The following is a 20221-nucleotide window of genomic DNA, read 5'->3' as shown; positions in this document are numbered from 1 at the left end:
GAAATGAAATAATGTATATGAAAATAAAAATGGTTAAAGTCCTACTTGCTCTCCACATGTAAGGGCAGGCATAAGGAAATGACTTTATTCTGGGTCTATAAAACCGTTTTTTTTGCCCATTTATTAAGCTTTTATAGTAAGGTATTCACCAGCACTTAGAACCAACTGCAATTATGTATCCTTTGCTAATTCCTTATTTTGTCATTTGTTTCATCTGAAGTGAAAGCCTAGAAAATGAGGAAGGGAAAAACCATCCAAAGGTATAGAGAACAAACCCATTTTATTCTTATCCTAATAACCCAGGGTTAGTAACTGACGGTTGTACCAATCTTGGAAAACACACACACACACGCCCCCCCCCCCCAAGTGATTCTGAAACCGAGTCACCTGAAGATACTAAGTTTTAATTTACTAGCTTTAGACACAGAAGGAAACCCTGATGGTACAGTGGTTAAGAGCTCGGCTGCCAGCTACAAGTTCAGTTCAGATCCACCGGGCACTCCTTGGAAATCCCGTGGAGCAGTTCTAGTCTGTCCTACAGGGTCACTATGAGTCCGAATCGACTTGACAGCAGCGGGTTTGGTCATGAACTAAAATTGCAACATCCTCTGACCAAGCCCTGGAGGCTTGGAAAAATAGCAATCTTCTTTCCCAAAGTGACTGCCAATGAAGTGTTTGATTTAAAAATCCAGTAACTTCTGTGCAACGCACATATCACACAACTGAATTTGCAGACAGATATAAAAGCCTTCTGATTTGTATTACTTCGTAAAATCAAAGTTCTGAGGAAATAACTTGGAGAGCAGAGACTAGGCTACTACACACACACACACACACACGCACACACAAACGGTCCTGAGCGTTCCCCTCCCACTGTTCCCTAGCCCATACCACCCAGTGCTCTCAGGCAGTGCAATCTGATCACCTTAAACAAACGGCAAGTTCACCACAAAACGGGTGGTGCAGTGTATTAGCAAAGATCTTCTGTTACTGCACCATTGGTCCTCCATCATGGACAATGTTTAAAAAAGAAAAAAAATGCTAGTAATAATAAAGGCAAAAGTGCAGGAATCACCACCACTATAAAAAGGCAATTCCAAGAAGTAGGGCCTATTGCTTGGGCTTCAGCACCAACCCTAGATTTCTAGACCAACTACCCTCCTCCTCCTGCCCCTTTTTAATCTTCAGTGATGATTTAGGTCTTTTTACAGCTTAAGGGAGGCTCCTCAGTGGCACAAACGGCTTGAACCTGGCCAGAGGCTCTCAGAAGGCCTAGCAGTGATCCACTTCCAGAAGGTCACTGAAAATCCTAGGGAGTGCGGTTCTTCTCAGAAACACAGGGTGGCCCTAAGCCGGGACAGACTCTGCGGCCAATGGTTTGGTTTGTGGAACTGCTCTGAGCACTCCAGTTCTCCAGTGTTCATGAGACTCTTGGGGAAAGGGAGCATTCGGAACCTCAGAAATTAAGATAATCACGTCTTCAGAATTTCTCATGGCTAGTGATGCAAAATCGATAGGAGGTTCCGGGTGTAAAGGAGGGGAAAAAAAGAAACTAAAAGCAGAAAGTCTAGTTGACAGCTTCCAAGAAAATTACTGACAAACTGAGCATCTTCAGTGTAAGATGAGGCGTCAGAAACTGTACATAGAGTCCAGTCAGTCAGGACTCCATGCTTGTTTTACTTCAGAGAATTAAATACAAAGCCACAGAAAATTCTTATCTAAGGAAGGGTGGCAATACAAAAAAGCTGTGGACGTACACTAGCACAACAAAATGATTAAGTAGGTAAGAAGAGAGCTGAATTTGCTACATCCTCATAAAGAAAATGCAAGTGATAAATCTTCAAACTACAAATCCTTTCCCCTGTGTGCAAGCAGTAAAGAGTCCTCACACCAAGCTAATTTAAAGGTTTAGTTTATACAACTGGTAATTCTGCAAACTCCACAATATAAATGGCAATGACTACATATTTTAAGTACTGTAGTAAAAATAAACAGTCATTAGAATTACTTCTATAATGCATTAAGAGTAATCTAAAAAAACAAATTATGAATAAAGGCATATTTAATAAATTAGGGAACATCTCAACTGCTAACAAACTGGGATAGAATTTGAACTTTTATAGTATGTACACAAAGGCAGTGGAAACAAAGGAAAGAAAACCAATTACTACACATTGTTGCAGCACAGAAAAAAAAGACTGGGGTGTACATGAACAATTACACCCTCTTCCTGCAGCCTGGCGGAGAAGAGCAGTCAGTTCCCAAGCACAGGAACAATTTCAGTATCTGCAGTCAATCTTCAAGTAGATGCTGCAATGTCACTATGCAACTTCTGTGGTTTGACACCGTATGTGGAAGTACGAAAATTAAAAAAATTAAAAGGCATACACAAGCTGATTTCAGACATTTTAAGTCCAGGCTACTTTTTTTAGATACAATGTTTAGAAAATACGTATAGCAAAACAATTTTTAAATAAACATTTTTCAAAATTTGAATACAGAACTTCAGAATAATGAATCTGCACCAAAAAAGTTACATTAAAAAAAAAAAGTTAAGAATCATGAAATAATTAGAGCTAACTTATATTTAGAGATAAAAAAGATTTATAGACCACTTATACTCTTTAGGAAAATAAAGTGAAGGTTTGATTTTAGAGTAATAGACATCATGTTTACTAAAAGCCAGTTGTCACTACAGTTCATGCTTATTTAAAATTCTATCTTTAAAGATACTTAAACTGATCATTTTGTTCCTTACTACAGGACTCACTGAAGAGCTCAAACTAAAGCGACAGCATTTTTTCCTAGCATGCACACACAAAATCATCTACCAGTTAGTCATCTCATTAACTTGTTCTCAATTTTAAAGACTGATCAGCCAAACTGATGTCTCAAAAATACCGGGAAACATTTTCTCCACTCTGAGGACATGTTTATCATCTCTGGTAGCACTTCTATATCCACATCCTTTCCTTAAATAATGTTTTGATACCAGCAGATTTAAACACACGAGAGGATAAATGAAGCAGATTCTAGTGTATAAAAAGAAAAATTCATCCATAAAATACCACATGCAAACCCTTGTAAAAAGTTTAAATGTGCCTATCCCCAAAATAAACGTGCAAGTACCCTATACTGAAGACGATTTGACTAGGTTAGCCTTCTTTAAAAGCACAAAGCTCTTTCTGACGGCCTACCCTGAAAATAATCTAAGAGTCTGTAAATTTTTAGAAGCATTTTTTTCTACTCTTTACTAAGCATCATTTATGGTGTAATACTTATAAATCCTAACACAGAGGCACAGGTTTGAGGATTTAACTCTTCTTCTCTGGGTGCTGTTAGTCTGTCTTAAAGGTAATACTGCTGTCATAATTGCTTTATCAGCATAAAGGAGTATTTGTAAAAATAGCCATTAAATTCTAATTCACAAGTATATTTAATGTACATATAAACCCTATGTTAAAAGTATAAACCAGAAGAGAGGAAACAGAGCAGAGTTCTAAGACTTCTCAATTGCTGACCATCAAAAAGGAAACCACCCTCTTTTAAGACTTAACAGAACTTTAAAAAAAATTGCTTAAACATATGAATTTAAGACTTTGACTTTATTCAGCAAAATCATTTATTTACACAATGGGGAATGCTGGTTTGATTTTGTCAATGAAATAAAAGCAAACTGAACAGAGACAATGCTGAACTGTGTATACAGATCCTGCATCGAGGTGACCAACTGTTTCCTTACCTGTATCAGGAGCAACCGTGTCACAAGGACACTGGGTTCAAAATACACCACACAGGTCCAGTAATACCCTGGGAATTTTCCAATGCAATTACCAACTTTTCCTTTTTTTATAAATATATAAAAAAACAAAAAGTCAGCAAAACCAGCATTATGGTGTAATAAACAGAGTATAACTCTGAAGTCAGTGAGCCAGTAAAAACCTTATCAGACCATCTGTAGTTTACACACAGTGATCTGCTCTTCTTCAGACCACTAATACAGAATCCAAACAGGTGAAAATACCTCACTCTTCAGAAGATGACGACGATCTGATAAGGATTTGACTTAATGGAAATTAAGGGGGAAAAGGAATTGCAGAGCATAGCCCCTATTAGAACAAGCTAATTTTCCATATTTTCCAAATTAAAATAACAAAAAACAAAACAAAAAAAACCACTTCAACATGAAGCTACCATACAAAGTTTTTCCATTTTTTTTTTTTTTTGTAAAAAGTTCAGAGTTTGAAATTTAATCCTGGGTTTTTAATGAGAAGGACAGTTTTGGCCTGGACTTCCCCTTGCCCAGGATAATTTTTTGTTCTTCCTTTTGTTGACGTTGTCGCTCTTGTTCTAGTTTCATCCTTTCCTCATGAATCTTTCTTTGTTCTTCGACAATTCTCAATTGTTCTTCAGCCTGGAAGATAAAAGTAAAAATCAGACCTTTCTATGAATTCCGTGTCTTCTACTAGTAATATTTGAGAAATCAGGTTGTAACTTACAATCAAAATATGAAATACAATATAGCACATTTCTTTAAATTGCTGAAGGTCACACAGTAAACAAAAGTATCAAAGTCTCTCAAAATTGAAGAAATTAGGCAAAAACCATTTATTTTCATTGTTCCTACACATTTTCTGCATTTTGGTCTTCACAGAAAATGAGTATACTGTAGGAAAAGGATATATACATTTTAAAAACAGAAAGCAATGTCCATAACTTTGAGATCAGTGTAACTTTTGTTGTATTACCTGTCTGTATCTATACCTTCAGCACATGCAGAGAACACAATTATCAACAAGGTATGGGTTTATTCAGAGTATGTCATCTAGCACACTGTATGTATAATTAGAAGGGACTAAAAGCTTAGGAAAAGCCCATTAGGGCTGCACTGTAATGACCACACATAATCAAGAATCACCCAAGATCTCTTTCCCTGCACAGAAAAAATTAGGAAGCCCTCTGACGGGCTATCTCATTTCAAATGGACACTGATACAATTAACTCCCTTAGTACTTTCATCTACTTCAGCCTCTAGCAACCGACTTCCTTCCCGCATTCTCCACAGGTGATTTCCTCTCTTTACCAGAAAATTCAGGCCATTCTTAGGAGCTCCTCCTTCAGGCCTCTCCCTCTTCTTCCTGCCTTCCAAAGATACCATGCCCACTTCCTCAATTCGGCAATGTGTAGAGATGATTTTAGCTGTCATAACAGGGCGAGAGGGGTGGATGGGGCTGGGGGGGGGGGGGAGGTTGCTAATGGCATCCACTAGGAAGAATACAGGGACATCACTGGACATCCTACAATGCACAGTACAGCCTCCCATAGCTAAGATTCATCCAGCCCCAAATCTCAACAGTGCCAAGGGTGAGAAACCCTATTCTTACTCTTGCCTTTTCAACCCGTTATCACTGAATTGGCCCCACTCTCCCCTTCATTTGACCTTGATCACTTCATCCTATGAGCTGCCTTCCTGTTTCCAAAAGTCAAACTTTAAGAAGTTGTTGCTTCCATGCCCATGATTCTACTGAAATTACTTTCTAGATGGTCAAACACAAACAAATGTAGTGACCTTTCACTTTATTCATTCTCATGTTCACATAGTCTTTTTACAGTTCTCTCTCTTCCCACATATTCTCTAACACTCTAAGGTTCTCGACCTGATCAATTCTGCTTGTCTCCAATATTTTTTGGTTCAAGGAACAGTAATTCCATGTGACTGGATTACAGGCTTATGAAAGAAGGTGGGAAAGGTAATGGACCTTGGCAAGCAACACAAAAAGTTTAGATTTTATCTTGTGGACAACAAAAAGGGAAGAAAAACCCAACAATCTTTAAATAAAGATTCAAATAAAATCTTTGTTTTACTCTAAGACAGCAGTGTGGGGGTAGACTAAAAGCCTTAGAAGATGGGTGGAAGGGCAAATCCATTATCATCAAATAAGACCAGAGATAATCAAGATCAGAATTAAAAATAGTGGGAATCTGATAGGTAACTGAGGTAGAAAAGGTAATTTCAGTATCTCTAGCTCTTTATATTCCCACAAGATGGAAAATCCAGAGAGCTGAACTACATCTTTTCTCCTAAGCTATATTTCCAGCTGTCTACTGGTATCCCACCTGGGAGACGACCACCTAGGGATACTTCAAAATTGAACATGTTCAGTATTTCAATTCTTCCACCTTACCAGTCCTTTCTACCTTCTTTAAACACACACACACACCCATTGAGTGAATGCCAAGCATTTTATAAGACACCAAATAAACAGTTCCAGCATTTTATAAGACACCAAATAAACAGTTCTACTTTTAAACTCCCTGACTTTTTGCGTCGTTGCTGTAGCTGGGTACCGTCGAGTCTATTCTGACTCACAGAGACCCTATGGGACACAGTAGAACTGCCCTATAGGGTTTCCAAGGCTGTAATCTTTATGGAAGCAGACTGCTACGTCTTCCCACCTACTTTTCTTACGGTCACCTAAATTCTATAGCTTAGTGTTTGCCTTCTCCCTCTTGCTCTGACACGTTCAAAGACGTACGTAGTCACCAAGTTTGTTAATTCTTCTTTTATATTCTCTCTCCTCTAGACTTTCTTTTCCATTTCTACTGCCACCATGCCAGTTCAGGGCCACGTATCTCTTGTAGGCCTCAAATGATTCCCGTTTCCGGTCTCTGTCCTTCAATCTATCCTATACCATGCTGCTAATCGTTTTTGAGCACTACTATTTCCTGTCCTCAAACATGCAATCATTTCAACTGTCCAATGAATACGGCTTAACTTTGTAACTTAGCATGCTATTTATCACTTTCTATAATCTGGTGCCAAAGTATTTCTATTACTCTCAAATTATTTTTTCTTTCTACCCTGCCTCCTCTATCCTCTGTTCATGCTATTCTTCCCTCCTACTGACATTCTACCTGTATATTAAAATCCATGTTGCATTGCCACCCTCTTCATAAGACTTTCACTGATAGCTATAACAGAAAGTTATTTTCTTCTTAATGTCAATTACTTTATACAATCATAATTAATAATCACACATTTGGGATAAGAGCTTAGTAGGTGCCACTGAATCAAGACACAGTAATGGCTTTTCAAAGGGTGTGTGCCATGTACTAAAATCATCTGGGAAGCCTTTAGCAATATCCAACACTGACTCACATTTCCTTAAGGTTCTAACTCAGCATAAAAGAATCTTGAAAACATATCGTAAAGCAGAGCCTCAATCCTTAAGAGAAATCTAATTAAAATTGCGTAGATGCTATGTTTTACACCTGCCAGACTAAGAGAAATTCAAAAGTGTGAACAGCATAGGCTCTTGGCTAGTCTGAGAGGAAAAAGACACTCCCATGTACTGCTGGTTGGATGGCAAAATAGTAAAATTCCTAAGAACTTGGTAATATCTATCTAAAATTACATCTTTATAATGCTTTTACCCAGCCAATTTCATTTTCTAGAATTTATTCTAGAAACATACTTAGACACATGTAGAATTGATATATTTACAAGGTTATCTATTGCAACACCATTTGTAAAAACGAAAGACTGAAAAAAACCCAAATATCCACCAATACGGGACAGGTTAAAGAAATTATGGAATATCTATAAAACAGAATACTGCCTAGTTGTTTTATTAAAAAAAAAAAAAAAGGAAAACCAAAACAGGAACTCTCTATGTACTCAAATAGAAAAACCTCCAAGTTGTACTGTTAAATGAGAAAAGCAAAGTACCAGATACCATATACTGTAGCAAAAAGGGGAGAATAAGAATATATATGTATTTGCCTGCCTGAATATACATTTAAAAAAATCCTGAAAAAATAAAAAACATAACTCAGTATACGTTCTGAAAATAGAGATAAGAACTGGGAGAACAGGGGAAAAATGCAGAGGCGTTACTGTTTTATTTCCTAAGAAATATCTGAACCATGTGATCACATTACTTAACCAAAGAATTAAAAACAAACAAGGTTTTTTAAGTTAAAGCATTAAATGTAGAAATACCACTAGACTTAAAAGGCAAATAAAGGGTTTCCTTTGAAAGACATGGAGCATCTCGGGAAAACGGCATGGAGAGAAAAACCCGGGAAGTTCATTTCTCTTTACCTCCCCCTCCCGCCCCCACCCGTAAATCAAGCCAAGAAAGGACATTTTAGACAAACCAGTAGTTCAAAGTATTCCATTAATAATATATGACAAGCCTAGAAAGGTACATTAAATAAAGGGGGCTGCACTTGGCTTTGAGGCTTAGAGGAAAGGTGAGAGGGAAGGAAAAGAGGCTGCTCCAAGTAAAAACCCTGACATAGGCAACAAAGTCTACTTTGGCACCTCCTACCATCCAAGCTTAAATTTAAAACTAAGTTCAAGTAAATGACAGATTTCACTCCCCCTTGCTAAGTGCCCAATTAGCAGAAAAGAGTTGTGAGCCCAAAGCAATAATAAGTGGTCGTTCAAAAACCCAGCGCCGTCGACATTACTGAATATATATTTTAAGTCTTTAAATGTACAGGAGAAGTCAGATACTAATTTCATAATATAAATATCTTACTTGTAATTGTAGACCCATATTAATATGTCAACAACAAATGTTAATACTCTTCCCAATCCAGGTAATTCTTTGCCTTTCCAGATATATTCACCTTCTCTTTGTTCCCAAGTAAATATTTTCAGATAACCTCTTTTCAAATGGGAGAATCTTATTTCTGGTGCCAAAGACGAAGAGTCTTAAAAGGCTGCTTAAGGTTCATCTGATCTAAAACGGCTTAGAAAAGTACGACTGCCCTTCCCAGAGACAAACTTCCTTCACACACAGAAAGTACCAATTCTATTGCACTGAGATTAGATTGGGTAAAGAACCAGGGAAAGTTTCATTTTTATTAAAGTCTAAAATATAGAAGTGATAAAGTTTACGTGTGCAGAAGGGGAAATGCAATTTCTCTGAGACTATAGCTCAACAGTGTTACCCCAGCGCTAACCACACAGTGCCTATTAGAAGTACTCGGTAACAAAATGATTTAAGAAGTGAACGGAGCAGGTGAAAACCCTGCCTTTACATACAGATACTTGTATTTCGTTCATTGTAGCTTTAAACTTACATAAATGTTATTCAACTCCATCTTGGGAAAAGCAAAAACAAAAAAAGCCTAGTCCAAGAGACACGGATCATCTTTCCTATTAATATAGTGGCTCTCAGTTGATAGTTATTTGTCCTGTTTATCTGCCTGTCGAGTGTGGTATGGCCACACACCTTCTCACTTGCTGTCTTTTTTCTAAACGCCAGCCTCCCTCTGTAGTCGCTGTTTTGGATCCCCTGCTTCCTTCCTGCTAACCCTACTAGCCAGAGAGTATCCGTCCAGCACTATTCTGCCCTCTCCCTTTTATTCTAAAGTTATGCAAAAGAAAGCATTATTGCCACGGTAGTGTCTCTCTGTGCACAGAAGAACACCACTAAACTCACCACAGGGTCATGTGGTGGACAGACATGGAGGTTAGGAAGAAAGCCAACAACGCCAGGGCCATGAAGGCAGGCCCTCCTGGTGGTTATGCTCAGGACCCTGTTCCTCAGTCTCACGAAGGTGGTTTTCAGCCCTGCACCCCACCCATCCCAAAGAGTGACTGCCAAGACAGAATATAAAGACAAAACCGAAATACCGTTACAGGTGAAAGACCCATTTACCCCATCACCTTACACAGAGGGCTTACCGCTTAGAAACAACAAAAAAACAATCTCTTTTCAAAGCATTCCCCCCCGCCTTGCTCTTTGGCAGGTAAGGATACTGAAATCTACTAAACTCAACTTGGAATATATATGTAATTTTACAAAGAAAAAACCACTCAAAGATAGAAATACTTGTTGGGAGTGGTTATGAGAATGATAGGAAACAATGAAAAATAAAACAATTAGAAACCATGCCACTACTTAGAGAAGAAATTTGGATCTCTGCCATTCTTAACAACCTTTTAAGACGCACTTTACCATTTGCAATTTTAGTTCCTTGGCTCATCTTAGTAACTCATATAATGGGATGTTCCACTTTAGATAAACAATGAATATTAAAAAGAAATTTTCTGCAACTAGTCTCAACCCAAAGCAAACTACATTAATAAAATTTAAAAAATGCACAAGATTAAAAACAACTTCAAAATCAAACAGGATAAAATACAGGGAGCTCTCTCTGCCCCATGGCAATGTAATTATTCTGTTACCTACTTAAGGTACATAACGTGTCACATCTTTCATTATGGAATATCCTTAGCCACCACCTAAAAGAGAATTCAGAGCGCCATCCACTCTCCCTACTCCTTTTCCCTCTCAATTTATTAATTCCTCTTTCTGTTACCTTTATAACCTTAAATATGGTTTTGAAACTTCAACTTTAGATAGTATCTCCTGAGATTCCATATTATCTAAAAGGAAGAAAACTGCTTCAAAAAGAAACCATTAAGAGCTGAGCTTGGTATGAGATATTGGGTACACAAATCACTGCCTCCCAGAACTTTAGAAAGAATGCTCTATAATATTGCCAAAAGACAAATGTAATGCCTTCAGGATTTTCTTTATCGTTCACATTCTAAAATTTAACCAAAAACCAAACCACCCAACTAAATGTGCGCCTTTTAAAATTTCTGTGTCCTAAATTACCTCTTTCCTTTAGGGTCAGTTCTTTTGGTTCTCTTTATTATTCATCCTCCTTCCTCTTTTTTAATTAAACAAAAAAATTGGCTATGACAAAATATACAAAATGTACCATTTTAAGAATACTTTTCAATGGTATACATTACGTTCACAAGTTGGGTAACCATCACCACTTTTTCCAAAACTTTGTCACTACCCTCAACGGAAACTCTGGGCCCATTCATCGGTAACTCCCCCGTCCCTCCTCCCCTCAGCCTCTGCCAGCCTCTCCTCTACCTCCTGTCTCCATGAATTTGACTATCTAAAAAAAAAAAAAAAAAATTTTTTTTTTTTTTTTAGATAGTCTATGTAAGCGGACTCTCACAGTCTGTGCCCTTCTGCAGAAGTCTGCTTTACTTCGCCTGGTGTAACATTCTCATGGGTCATCCACATTGAGGCATGTACCAGAACTTCTATGGCTGAAAACACTCCTGTGTTTACATATCACATTTTGCCTGTTGACGGACCCTTGGGTTGTTTTCACCTTCTGGCTACTGCGAATAAAGCTGTTACGTATATTAGGGTAAAAGTATCTGTTTAAGCCCCTGTTTTCAATTCTTTCCGGGTAAAAACCCAGGAGTGGAATTGCCAGGTGGTGGTTCAGTGGTAAAATTCTTGCTTTCCATGTGGGACACCCCGGTTCGATTCCCAGGCAATGGACTCACGCTCAACCACCACCCACATATCAATGGAGGCTTGCGTACTGCTCTGATGCTGGGCAGGTTTCAGCAGAGCTTGCAAACCAGGGTTGACTAGGAAGAAAGGCCTTCTGAAAAAAAGCGCCAACGAAAGCCCTATGAATCACAACGGTTTGATCCGCAGCCAGTCGTGGGCAGCATTTCATTCCATCGTTCATGGGCTAGCCATGAGTTGGGGACCCCCAATGGCTGTTTTCCACAGCAGCTGCAGCACTTGACATTCATACCAGCAATGAACCAGAGTTTCAATTTCTTCAAATTCTTGCCTACACTTGTTTTTGTTTTTTAGTAACTGATGAGAGCCACCACAGCAGGTCTGAGGTAATGTCTCACTGCAGTTTTGATTTGCACTTTGCTAATGACTGATGATGCTGAACATCTTTTCATGTTCAATGGGCCATTGGTATGTCTTCTCTGGAGAAATGCCTATTCAGATACTTTGCCCATTTTTAATTGGGATTTTTGTCGTTAATTGTAGTAGTTTTTAAGATATTCTGGTTAAGCCTTTACCAGATATATGACCAGCAAACATTTTCCCCCATTCTGTAGATTCTTTTTCTCAGTAATCTCTTTGACCCACAAGTTTTTAATTTTGATGAAGTCCAATTTATCTGTTTTTTTCTTTTGCTATTTGTGCTTTTGGTGTGTTGTGCCTACGAATCCATTGCCAAATCCAATGTCATGAAAATGACCTTTATGCCTGTAGTTTTAGGATTTTAGCTCTTGTCTTTATGCCACTGATCTAATTGGAGTTAATTTTTGTATATGGTGTGAGGGTGGGGTAGGAGTCCAGCTTTTTTCTTTCAGGTGTGGAAATCAAGTTGTCTCAGCACCAATTGCTGAGAGACTATTCTTTCCCCCATAAGATGGGCTTGGCACTGCTGTTGAAAAATCAACTGGCTATAGACACGTGGGTTTATCTCTGACAATTCTATCTCATTGGTCTGTAATGTTTATCCTAAGCCAGGTAACACACTGTTTTGATTACCATAGTAGTAACTTTGTACTAAGTTTTGAGATCAGAAGGGTGAGTCATTCATTCAGCCTTTTCTTCTCTCAAAATTGTTTTGGCTACTCAGAGCCCCTTATAATTCCGTATTAATTTGAAGGTCAGCTTTCCTCTTCTGCAAAAAAGAAGGCTGTTGGAATTATGGTAGGGATTACGTTGAATCTGTACATCACTTTGGGCAGTACTGCCATTTTAGCAATATTGTCTTCCAATCCATAAACACGGCACTGTCTTTCCACTTATTTAGGTCTTCTTTAACTTCTTTCAACAATGTTTTGTAGTTATCAGCGTATAAGTCTTTCAACCTACTACTTGGTTAAATTACTTCTAAGCACATTTTATTCTTTTAGATGTTATTGTAAATGGGGTTATTTTCTTAATTCCCTTTTCAGATTGTTCATTGCTGGTGTATAAAACACAGCTGATCTTTGTGTGTTGATCTTATATTGCAACTTTGCTGAATTCATGTATCGGTTTTAGTAGCTTTCTTGCAGGCTCTGGGATCTCCTATAAGGATCACATCATCTGTGAATGGAGATAGTTTTATTTCTTCCTTTCCAATTAGAATGCCATTTAATTCTTTTTCTGGCCTAACTGCTCTGGCTAGTACCTTCAATATAACGAGAGCAGCACTTATGAAAAGCGGGCATCCTTGCCTTGTTCTTAAGGGGAAGGCTTTCTATCTTTCACCATTAAGATGTTAACTGTGGGCTGCTCATTATCATGCTGAGAAAGTTCCTTCTGTTCCTAACTTTCTAGCAAGTATTTTTATCATGAAAGGGTGTGGGATTTGAGATGATCATGTGTTTTTTTCCTTTGTTCTATTACGTTGCTTTTCTCATGATGAACCACCCTTGCATTCCTGGAATAAATTTTACTTGGCCACGGTGTATAACCTGTTTAACATGCTGCTGGAAAGATTTTACTAGCTCAGTAAAACCTGTGAAAACCAGAACCTGTGTATGGTGGAAACCTGCCAGAGAAGGAAGATTCAAATATTTTCCACTAAAATGAGCAATTAGAAAAATGGTAAAACCTGTCAAAGGCAGACCACTTGTAAGACCCGGAAAAAACAAGGCAGTCTCGTTGAGTTTGAGCTCTTAAAGGTTTCACTGTATTTCATTCCCTTTTGTGAGCTGAAGTTTTCCTCAAATGGCTGGTGATGCTTGTTAATTCATTACGAAGGATTACACCAGAAAGGTCTTTCTTCCTTCTCCTTTTTCTCCTCTTCCTTCCTCTACGTGTTCTATCACTCACCATGTTTATCAATTTTTCATATACTCTTTCTAATGCCGCCTTACCAATTCAAGCCCCCATCTTTTGATAGGCCTTCAGTGGCTTCCTTGTTTCCAGTCTCTGTTCTTCCAGCCATTCTACACAATGCCGCTACACTAATGTCCAAAATGCGTGTTTTTTAATTGTTGCCCCTCATCTTAAGGCCTGACATGAAGTCTTAAACCAACTTACCATACTGCTAACTGGGACCAAGTCTCTCATACTCTGAAAATCTTTACCTAACTTCCCCATTACTTCATTTCAAATTAAAGTATCTAGTTGACACTTCCCTTTGGTGCCATTTTTTCTTAAAATATGTGATATGTATAAATACACCACTGTCAAACTTCTAAATACTGTGCGACTTCTCTACTATAAGTGCTACACTCTACCATAAATGCTATACTCTTCCCAACACTACTAGGCTCCTGTGGTCGCTGTAACAAATGATCACAACAGAGATTTATTCTGGAGGCCAGAAGTCTGAAATCAGTACCAATGGGCCAAAACTGAGGTGCTGGCAGGGCTGCACTCTCTTTGGAGGCTTTAGGGATTGATAAGTTCCTTGCCTCTTCCAGCTTCTGGTGGCTGCCAGCTTCACTTGGCCAGTGGCCACATCATTCCAATCTTCAAGGCCAGTATCTTTGAATCTCTCTCTGCTCTGTCTTCACATCACCTTCACTTCTATGTGTGGAGCCCGTGAGCCTTCCTTTACTTTGTCCGCTGTTCATTTTAGTCCAAGCTGGCAGTCTTCCGGCTGATAAAACATGCTCAAAAGCCCTACAGGTCTGTCAAAAAGGGGATGTCATGGGGATTCACATAATTAGACCAGACAGGTTTCTCCACAGATATTCCCTGAATACAATCTCATCTCTATTCCTGGCCGCTGCTGAGATGGCAGACAGGATTCACGAGTCGCACGTGCAACCTCTTCAGCACTCACGAATGGTCCGGACATGCAGCTGGCCTTTTCTACGGGGCAAGCTTTCATAACAGTGAATCTCCCAATTTTACAGCATCTTGTGCAATTTGGATAGGATGAAATTTTCCCCAAATCATCAAGTGACGGTTTCTTTTTGCTTTAACAGTTCTGTTCTCCATTTGTCTCTTTTTTGTCTCTCATACTTTACTATAAACAGCAAAAAGAAACGAGGTCACACCTTTAACACTCAGAAATCTCTTGTAGGACACAATTCAGCCAAGTTTTCTGCTGCTATATATAACACAAATCACCTTTCCTCCCGTTTGCAATAGCACGTCTCTCATGTCCTTCTGAGCCTTCACCAGAAACACCTTTAACATGCATATTCCGCTCAACAACTGAAGGCAATCTAGGCAATTTCTATTATATGTCTCAAAATTCTTCCGGCCTCTTACTCATTACTCAATTCCAAAGCCACTTCCACATTTTTATGTACTTGTTACAGCAGTATCCAACCTTCTGGTATCGAAATCTTCACTGATTTCCTGGGGCTGCTATAACAAAATTACCACAAACTGGGGGGCTCAAAATAGCAAACTTATTCTGGAGGTCAGGAGTCAAACATCACTATCACTGGGGTTAGCAGGATAATCCTTGAGGAGCCCTAAGGGCGCAGTGGTTAAGGCACCTGACGGCTAACTGAAAGGTCGCCAGTTCAAAACCAAGAGCTGCTCTGCAGGATAAAGATGTGGCAGTCTGCTTTTGTAGAGATTTACAGTCTTTGAAACCCTATGGTGTTACCAGGAGTCACAATCAATTCGACGGCAGTTGGTTTGGTTTAGTTTGGCAGGATAACTCAGGATAAACTTGCCATTCTAAGATTCTTACCTTAACCACATCTTCAAAGACCCTTCTGGTAGCCACATACAGTAGCACAGGTTTTAACAAACAGGATGTGGGTATCTTTCGAGGGACAATTTTTCAGCCTACTGCACCAATTCATTTTTACATTTCTCTGAGAACAGTTTTCAAAGCTACCTCTTAATTGCCAAAATGAAGTTCTGGTTTACTTTAAACTTAAGAATGTGGAACACATCCCACATATAATCAACTTTGTAGCATGGTACTCTTTTCCCTTAAGCTGGAGAGGTGCAAAGCAGGACAGCGTGATGAACACCGTAAATCTCCCCACCTGGCGGGGGGGGGGAGGGGATTATTTCAATACTAAAAGGAGGAAATGGGAGTCCACGGGTGGCATGAACTATTGAGCGCTTGGCTGCTAACTGAAAGGCTTGGAGGTTTGAGTTCATCCAGGGAGAAGGAAGGGCTATAGGACACATCTGTACCCTCACCTTTAACACTTCAGGAAGTTCATGAAACACAGAGGAATATACTATAGGTTTAGGACTCACAATTCCCGTATGTTTTTAAAACTCCAAGGAAGTCAGTTAAAATTACCTGTTCCCTCCTCTGACATGGCATGTCATTTTAAATTTTATTAGAAATGATCAGTCTGACCCCTATTATTGTTAGGTGTTTACATGCAGATTAAGAACGTTTCGTTCTTTTTTGTTTTTACACCATTTTCACCAGGAGATAGTTTTGAGTGTCACTCTTCTTACTAACACAACCTCATAGATGTTATCATAGAGCGACATCTAATTAATCTCTCCACAGTCTGCTTCCATTTCTAAATAAGACGTAAAAATTTCAGAGTATCTGGGATTCTCCCAGATACATCACAAAAGAACTGTGGAATAGAGGATTACAAAAAATTTCAAGTGACATTTAAAAAACCAAAATCCTACATTGTGACGACAGCCCCTCCAATATTTGAAGATAATCGTGCATTGTCAACACTAACTCAAAAACTAGGAACTAATCTGCCAGAAAGCCAAGTCAAGTCAAGCAACGTTTAGATTAATTCTTGTTTCATACTATAAAGTATGCTGGTTAGTATTTTTTGCCTCCTCATGAGCAGAGAAAGCCAAATTTCTTGATAAACAATTTAGAATGAAAATGAACAAGAACTACCATTCAACTAAAGCACCAAAAGTATGATTTTCTTTTATGAGTGCGCCCACCTGGCTCCGTTAATCCATTTTTTATGAAAGTCATTACTGGATCCAATCTTTGAACTTTTGTCAGAAAAGCCTCCTTAGAAGTGGGCCTGAAGTGTGACTTAAATTTATCTTTTTGCTAATTTAATTATTTTTATGTGCTTGAAAGTGATACACATTATTGTTGAAAACAGGGAAACTGGAGAAAAGTATTGTTACACACAGTACAGCCAATTAGATATCTCGAAGCACTTTTTTCTCTTAAAACGAATAAATATACTTTTTCAAAATAGCAAAATCATACTGTGTGTACGTGTTTTGTGTTTACTATTTCGCCTACATTTTATCAGCTTTTTGGCTACGGAAAAGGCAGTGTGTATGTGTTATAATTTCTCTAACATCCTTATTTTTGAACCTTCACTATTCTAAGTGATCTGGGAGAACATCTTTGTACATCTGTTTGCATCTGATCCAATTTTCAGGAGAGAAATTCTTAGAAGCATAAAGTGACAGGGTACGGCCATTTTAAAGTTTTCTGATGTTTACTGTTAGGTCTTTTCTAAAATGGTTATACCCATTTAAACTCCCAGGATCACCACATTTGAAACAACAAACAAAAACCTTAATTTATTATCAGCGAAAAAGAAAGAAGGGGGCGATTCTTTGCTTCCTGAGATTGGGATATATTTTCAGCAATTTATTGTTACAGATACTTTTCATTCTACTTGTGTGAATAGCATCTCCTGCATTTCTCAGGCTTCTTCTTTCTATAGGGGAGTTGGCTTTCTTTATTGACTTGTAAGAGATCTTTGTATCATTCACTCACGCTTATAATGTTTAAGAAATCTCCCCCTGCACACCTCCTCCCTTCCCAGTGTACTTTCTTCTCCCTCCAACTTGTCTTTTCTCTAATCTGCTTTTAGAACCTCATCTCCCATTACTTTCCACACACTTCTTACTATATGTAAAGCTGGATTACTACAGTCACCGCTACTTTTCCTGCTACCCCGGGAGACCTCACACATTCTTGCCTTTCCTTCTTCCATTCTGCTTCCCAAAAGGTGCTAACCCTACTCCATTTCCTCTCATACTTCTGTCCTGTTCCTTAATTGAATTTTTAACTATCCATTGGAGGCTCACCTCAAGGGGTACCCTCTTCTAGGAAGGTTTCGCAGGCCACCCCAGGGCAACATAGCCTATGTCAATAACCTCATATTGCTCACATCACTCACCAAATATTTCCATATTATTAGATAACTTCTCTTGGAGTTGCCCTTTTCTCCCAATTGATACATTAAGAGAACTGAATGCCATGTCTATTTTTATCCTCAAATTGCTCCAAAATAGAGATTATATGAAGAGTTAAGTTTGGCCACATCCTTCCCTCCCCTTCTAGGGGCTAGGGTGCTTCACATTCTTCTTGCTTTTTCTAGTATATAGAACAGTAAACTGTACATATTACTAGCATATGTATTATGTCATGAAGCAAACAGAATAGCTGCTTAAACTAGAAAAAACTACCACCACTGAAATACCCAGTAAAGTCCCAAGCCACCTGTAAGTGTGGCTCACAGATAAGGAGACAAGGCTGTCAGAGGAATATAAGGAGGCCCAAGCTGTCCCTAGGCACCCAGCCATCCACACCAGGGTCACAAACGATCAAGATCTTAGCAGGGCATACCAAGTTGAGGAGCTCTGCTCCAGAAGTCACCATCTGCCATTCCAAGCCACCCACAAACTAAATCCTGTACACCTATCTCGTTTGGTCCTAAAAAGAATGCGAGTCTAACCTGCTTGGCAATTATGCTTCACTGTTTAAAATTATCAATCATATTGCTCCTCTCTTCTGGAATGTCCATGCCTCACAAACAAGACTGTATTTACCCTTCAAAGCTCAAAACAAGATTCACTTTCCCTCTTGCCTCCTCCTACCTGCACTAAGACGCTCTCCTCACATGGAACACTAATGAAGCATTACCACATACTTAGGAACATGCATTTCACATCCTTACCGCTTTTTCTACCTAAGCAGATTGTAAAGTCTTATCAGGAAAGCAGGATTTCATCTTCTCCTACTGCAGCCTTCAGAACAACCAGGACAGTGATGTTCACAAAGAACAGATCGTGCCACGTGCTCACTGAACTGCCTGGGGTACTTCCAGCATTGTCTCTAATCTGCAGCGCACTGTTTTTCAAAGACCACCCCCTAGAACCAAATGCCCCGTTTTTATCTTTCCATAATCAATTATGGGACACATCACTCATGCTCCTCCTTTACCCGCAGCACCCCTAGCAGTATGCACCGTCAATAAATCAAATCCACTCATATCTTTTTCTGTGCATTCATGAAGCAGTTCGAAGCAGTGCCATCATGGCCGACGAAAGCGAAGCTGCAAGAGGCCCAAAGCTTTAAAACTTGGGTGATCTGGAGCAATACCAGGAACGGGAAGCTTAGGGACCAAAGCCCCGGAATGAGACTCAGAAGAGGCGCAGTGAGGAGTGAGACTCAAGAGAGGCGCAGTGAGACTCAGAAGAGGCGCAGTGAGCCCTTTCAGGAGCCTAATGCGTAAGGCTGCTTACTGGTGGTGAACACCACACACTCAAAGCGACGTCGTCAGCTGCCATCTCTGAGCGGGGCGCCGTTTCCAACTCTGCTCAGAATCTGAAGCGCAACACAACTGGTCGCTATGCAGTGCGTTTGCTGCCCTTGCATTCTAAGAGGGAGATTAAGCGGGGCTTTGATCTGTGATTTTTCCCCTTCTAGTTCCCCAAATTTTCAAAATTCGGGTCTGTTCTGGTTTCGCTTCCTTGGCCATGATTAAACAGCGAAGAACTGGTTCAAAGTCCTGTTATAAACATAGCCACACAATTTTTTTTTTTTTAAAAACCACGTAAGTGGATCTTATTTACAAGTTATTTTCACAGTCCACAATAACGACTTATAGGAAATGTTTTCTTTTTTAAAAAGCTGTATTTAACACATTATTGAACACCAGTGAAAACTTTTCTAGACATCTCTCTAGAAACAACAGTCTGTCCTGGATAAAGTGTTCATTCCTGAGCACCAAGTATCACTAACTTTCTACCCAAAAAGCTTTTCCTTATAATTCTTAGCCATTCCCTTGGATTTTTTTTGCAACATTTATATCCATAGTCTAATTCTAGCTTTCATCTTCCTCATACTGAGACTGCTTCAAAGAAATCTCACATTCTTAAAGGCAAGAACCCTTCGGACTACAAAAATGTTACGTGTGCTAATAAATACTGAGAAATACTATTATATACAAGAACTGATTTGGAAGAAAAACAAATGCACTATGGGTCAGTCCTAAACGTTACCTCAGTGTTCTTGTATTACCTTATTACAATTTAAAACTGCTCTGTATGTAACCTCTCATATCACTCTTCATCATTTTATAATTACTTCAGTCTCTGTATTCCTTGCTAGACTATAAACTAGAACTAAGAAACAGAATTTATTAAATCTGGTGCACTTACTGTCAAAAATATACTATCTACTTATTCTGCCCGTGGATGGCTGTTAACTGAAAGGATGAAGGTTTGAGCCCACCCAGAGGTGCCTC

The 20221-nt window shown here is 39.0% G+C and overlaps 1 protein-coding gene across 2 annotated transcripts in view; it reads right to left on the bottom strand.

Moving 5' to 3' along the window:
• Nucleotides 1-1896: 1896 nt before the first annotated feature.
• ARGLU1 (arginine and glutamate rich 1) overlaps nt 1897-20221 on the bottom strand; it is a 32177-nt gene continuing 13852 nt past the window's right edge. Inside the window, exon 4 of one of the 2 annotated variants that reach the window (XM_003413974.4) lies at nt 1897-4414. In XM_003413974.4, the coding sequence (XP_003414022.1) occupies nt 4250-4414 (165 nt within the window). In that variant the 3' untranslated portion in view covers nt 1897-4249. The remainder of the gene's footprint in view (nt 4415-20221) is intronic. The other variant, XR_002786780.2, reaches the window with a different exon arrangement.

Source organism: Loxodonta africana, chromosome 23 (genome assembly GCF_030014295.1).
Source record: "Loxodonta africana isolate mLoxAfr1 chromosome 23, mLoxAfr1.hap2, whole genome shotgun sequence".
NCBI lineage: Eukaryota > Metazoa > Chordata > Mammalia > Proboscidea > Elephantidae > Loxodonta > Loxodonta africana.
The sequence above is the reverse complement of the archived record's forward strand: the minus strand, read 5'-3'. Positions and strand labels throughout refer to the sequence as shown.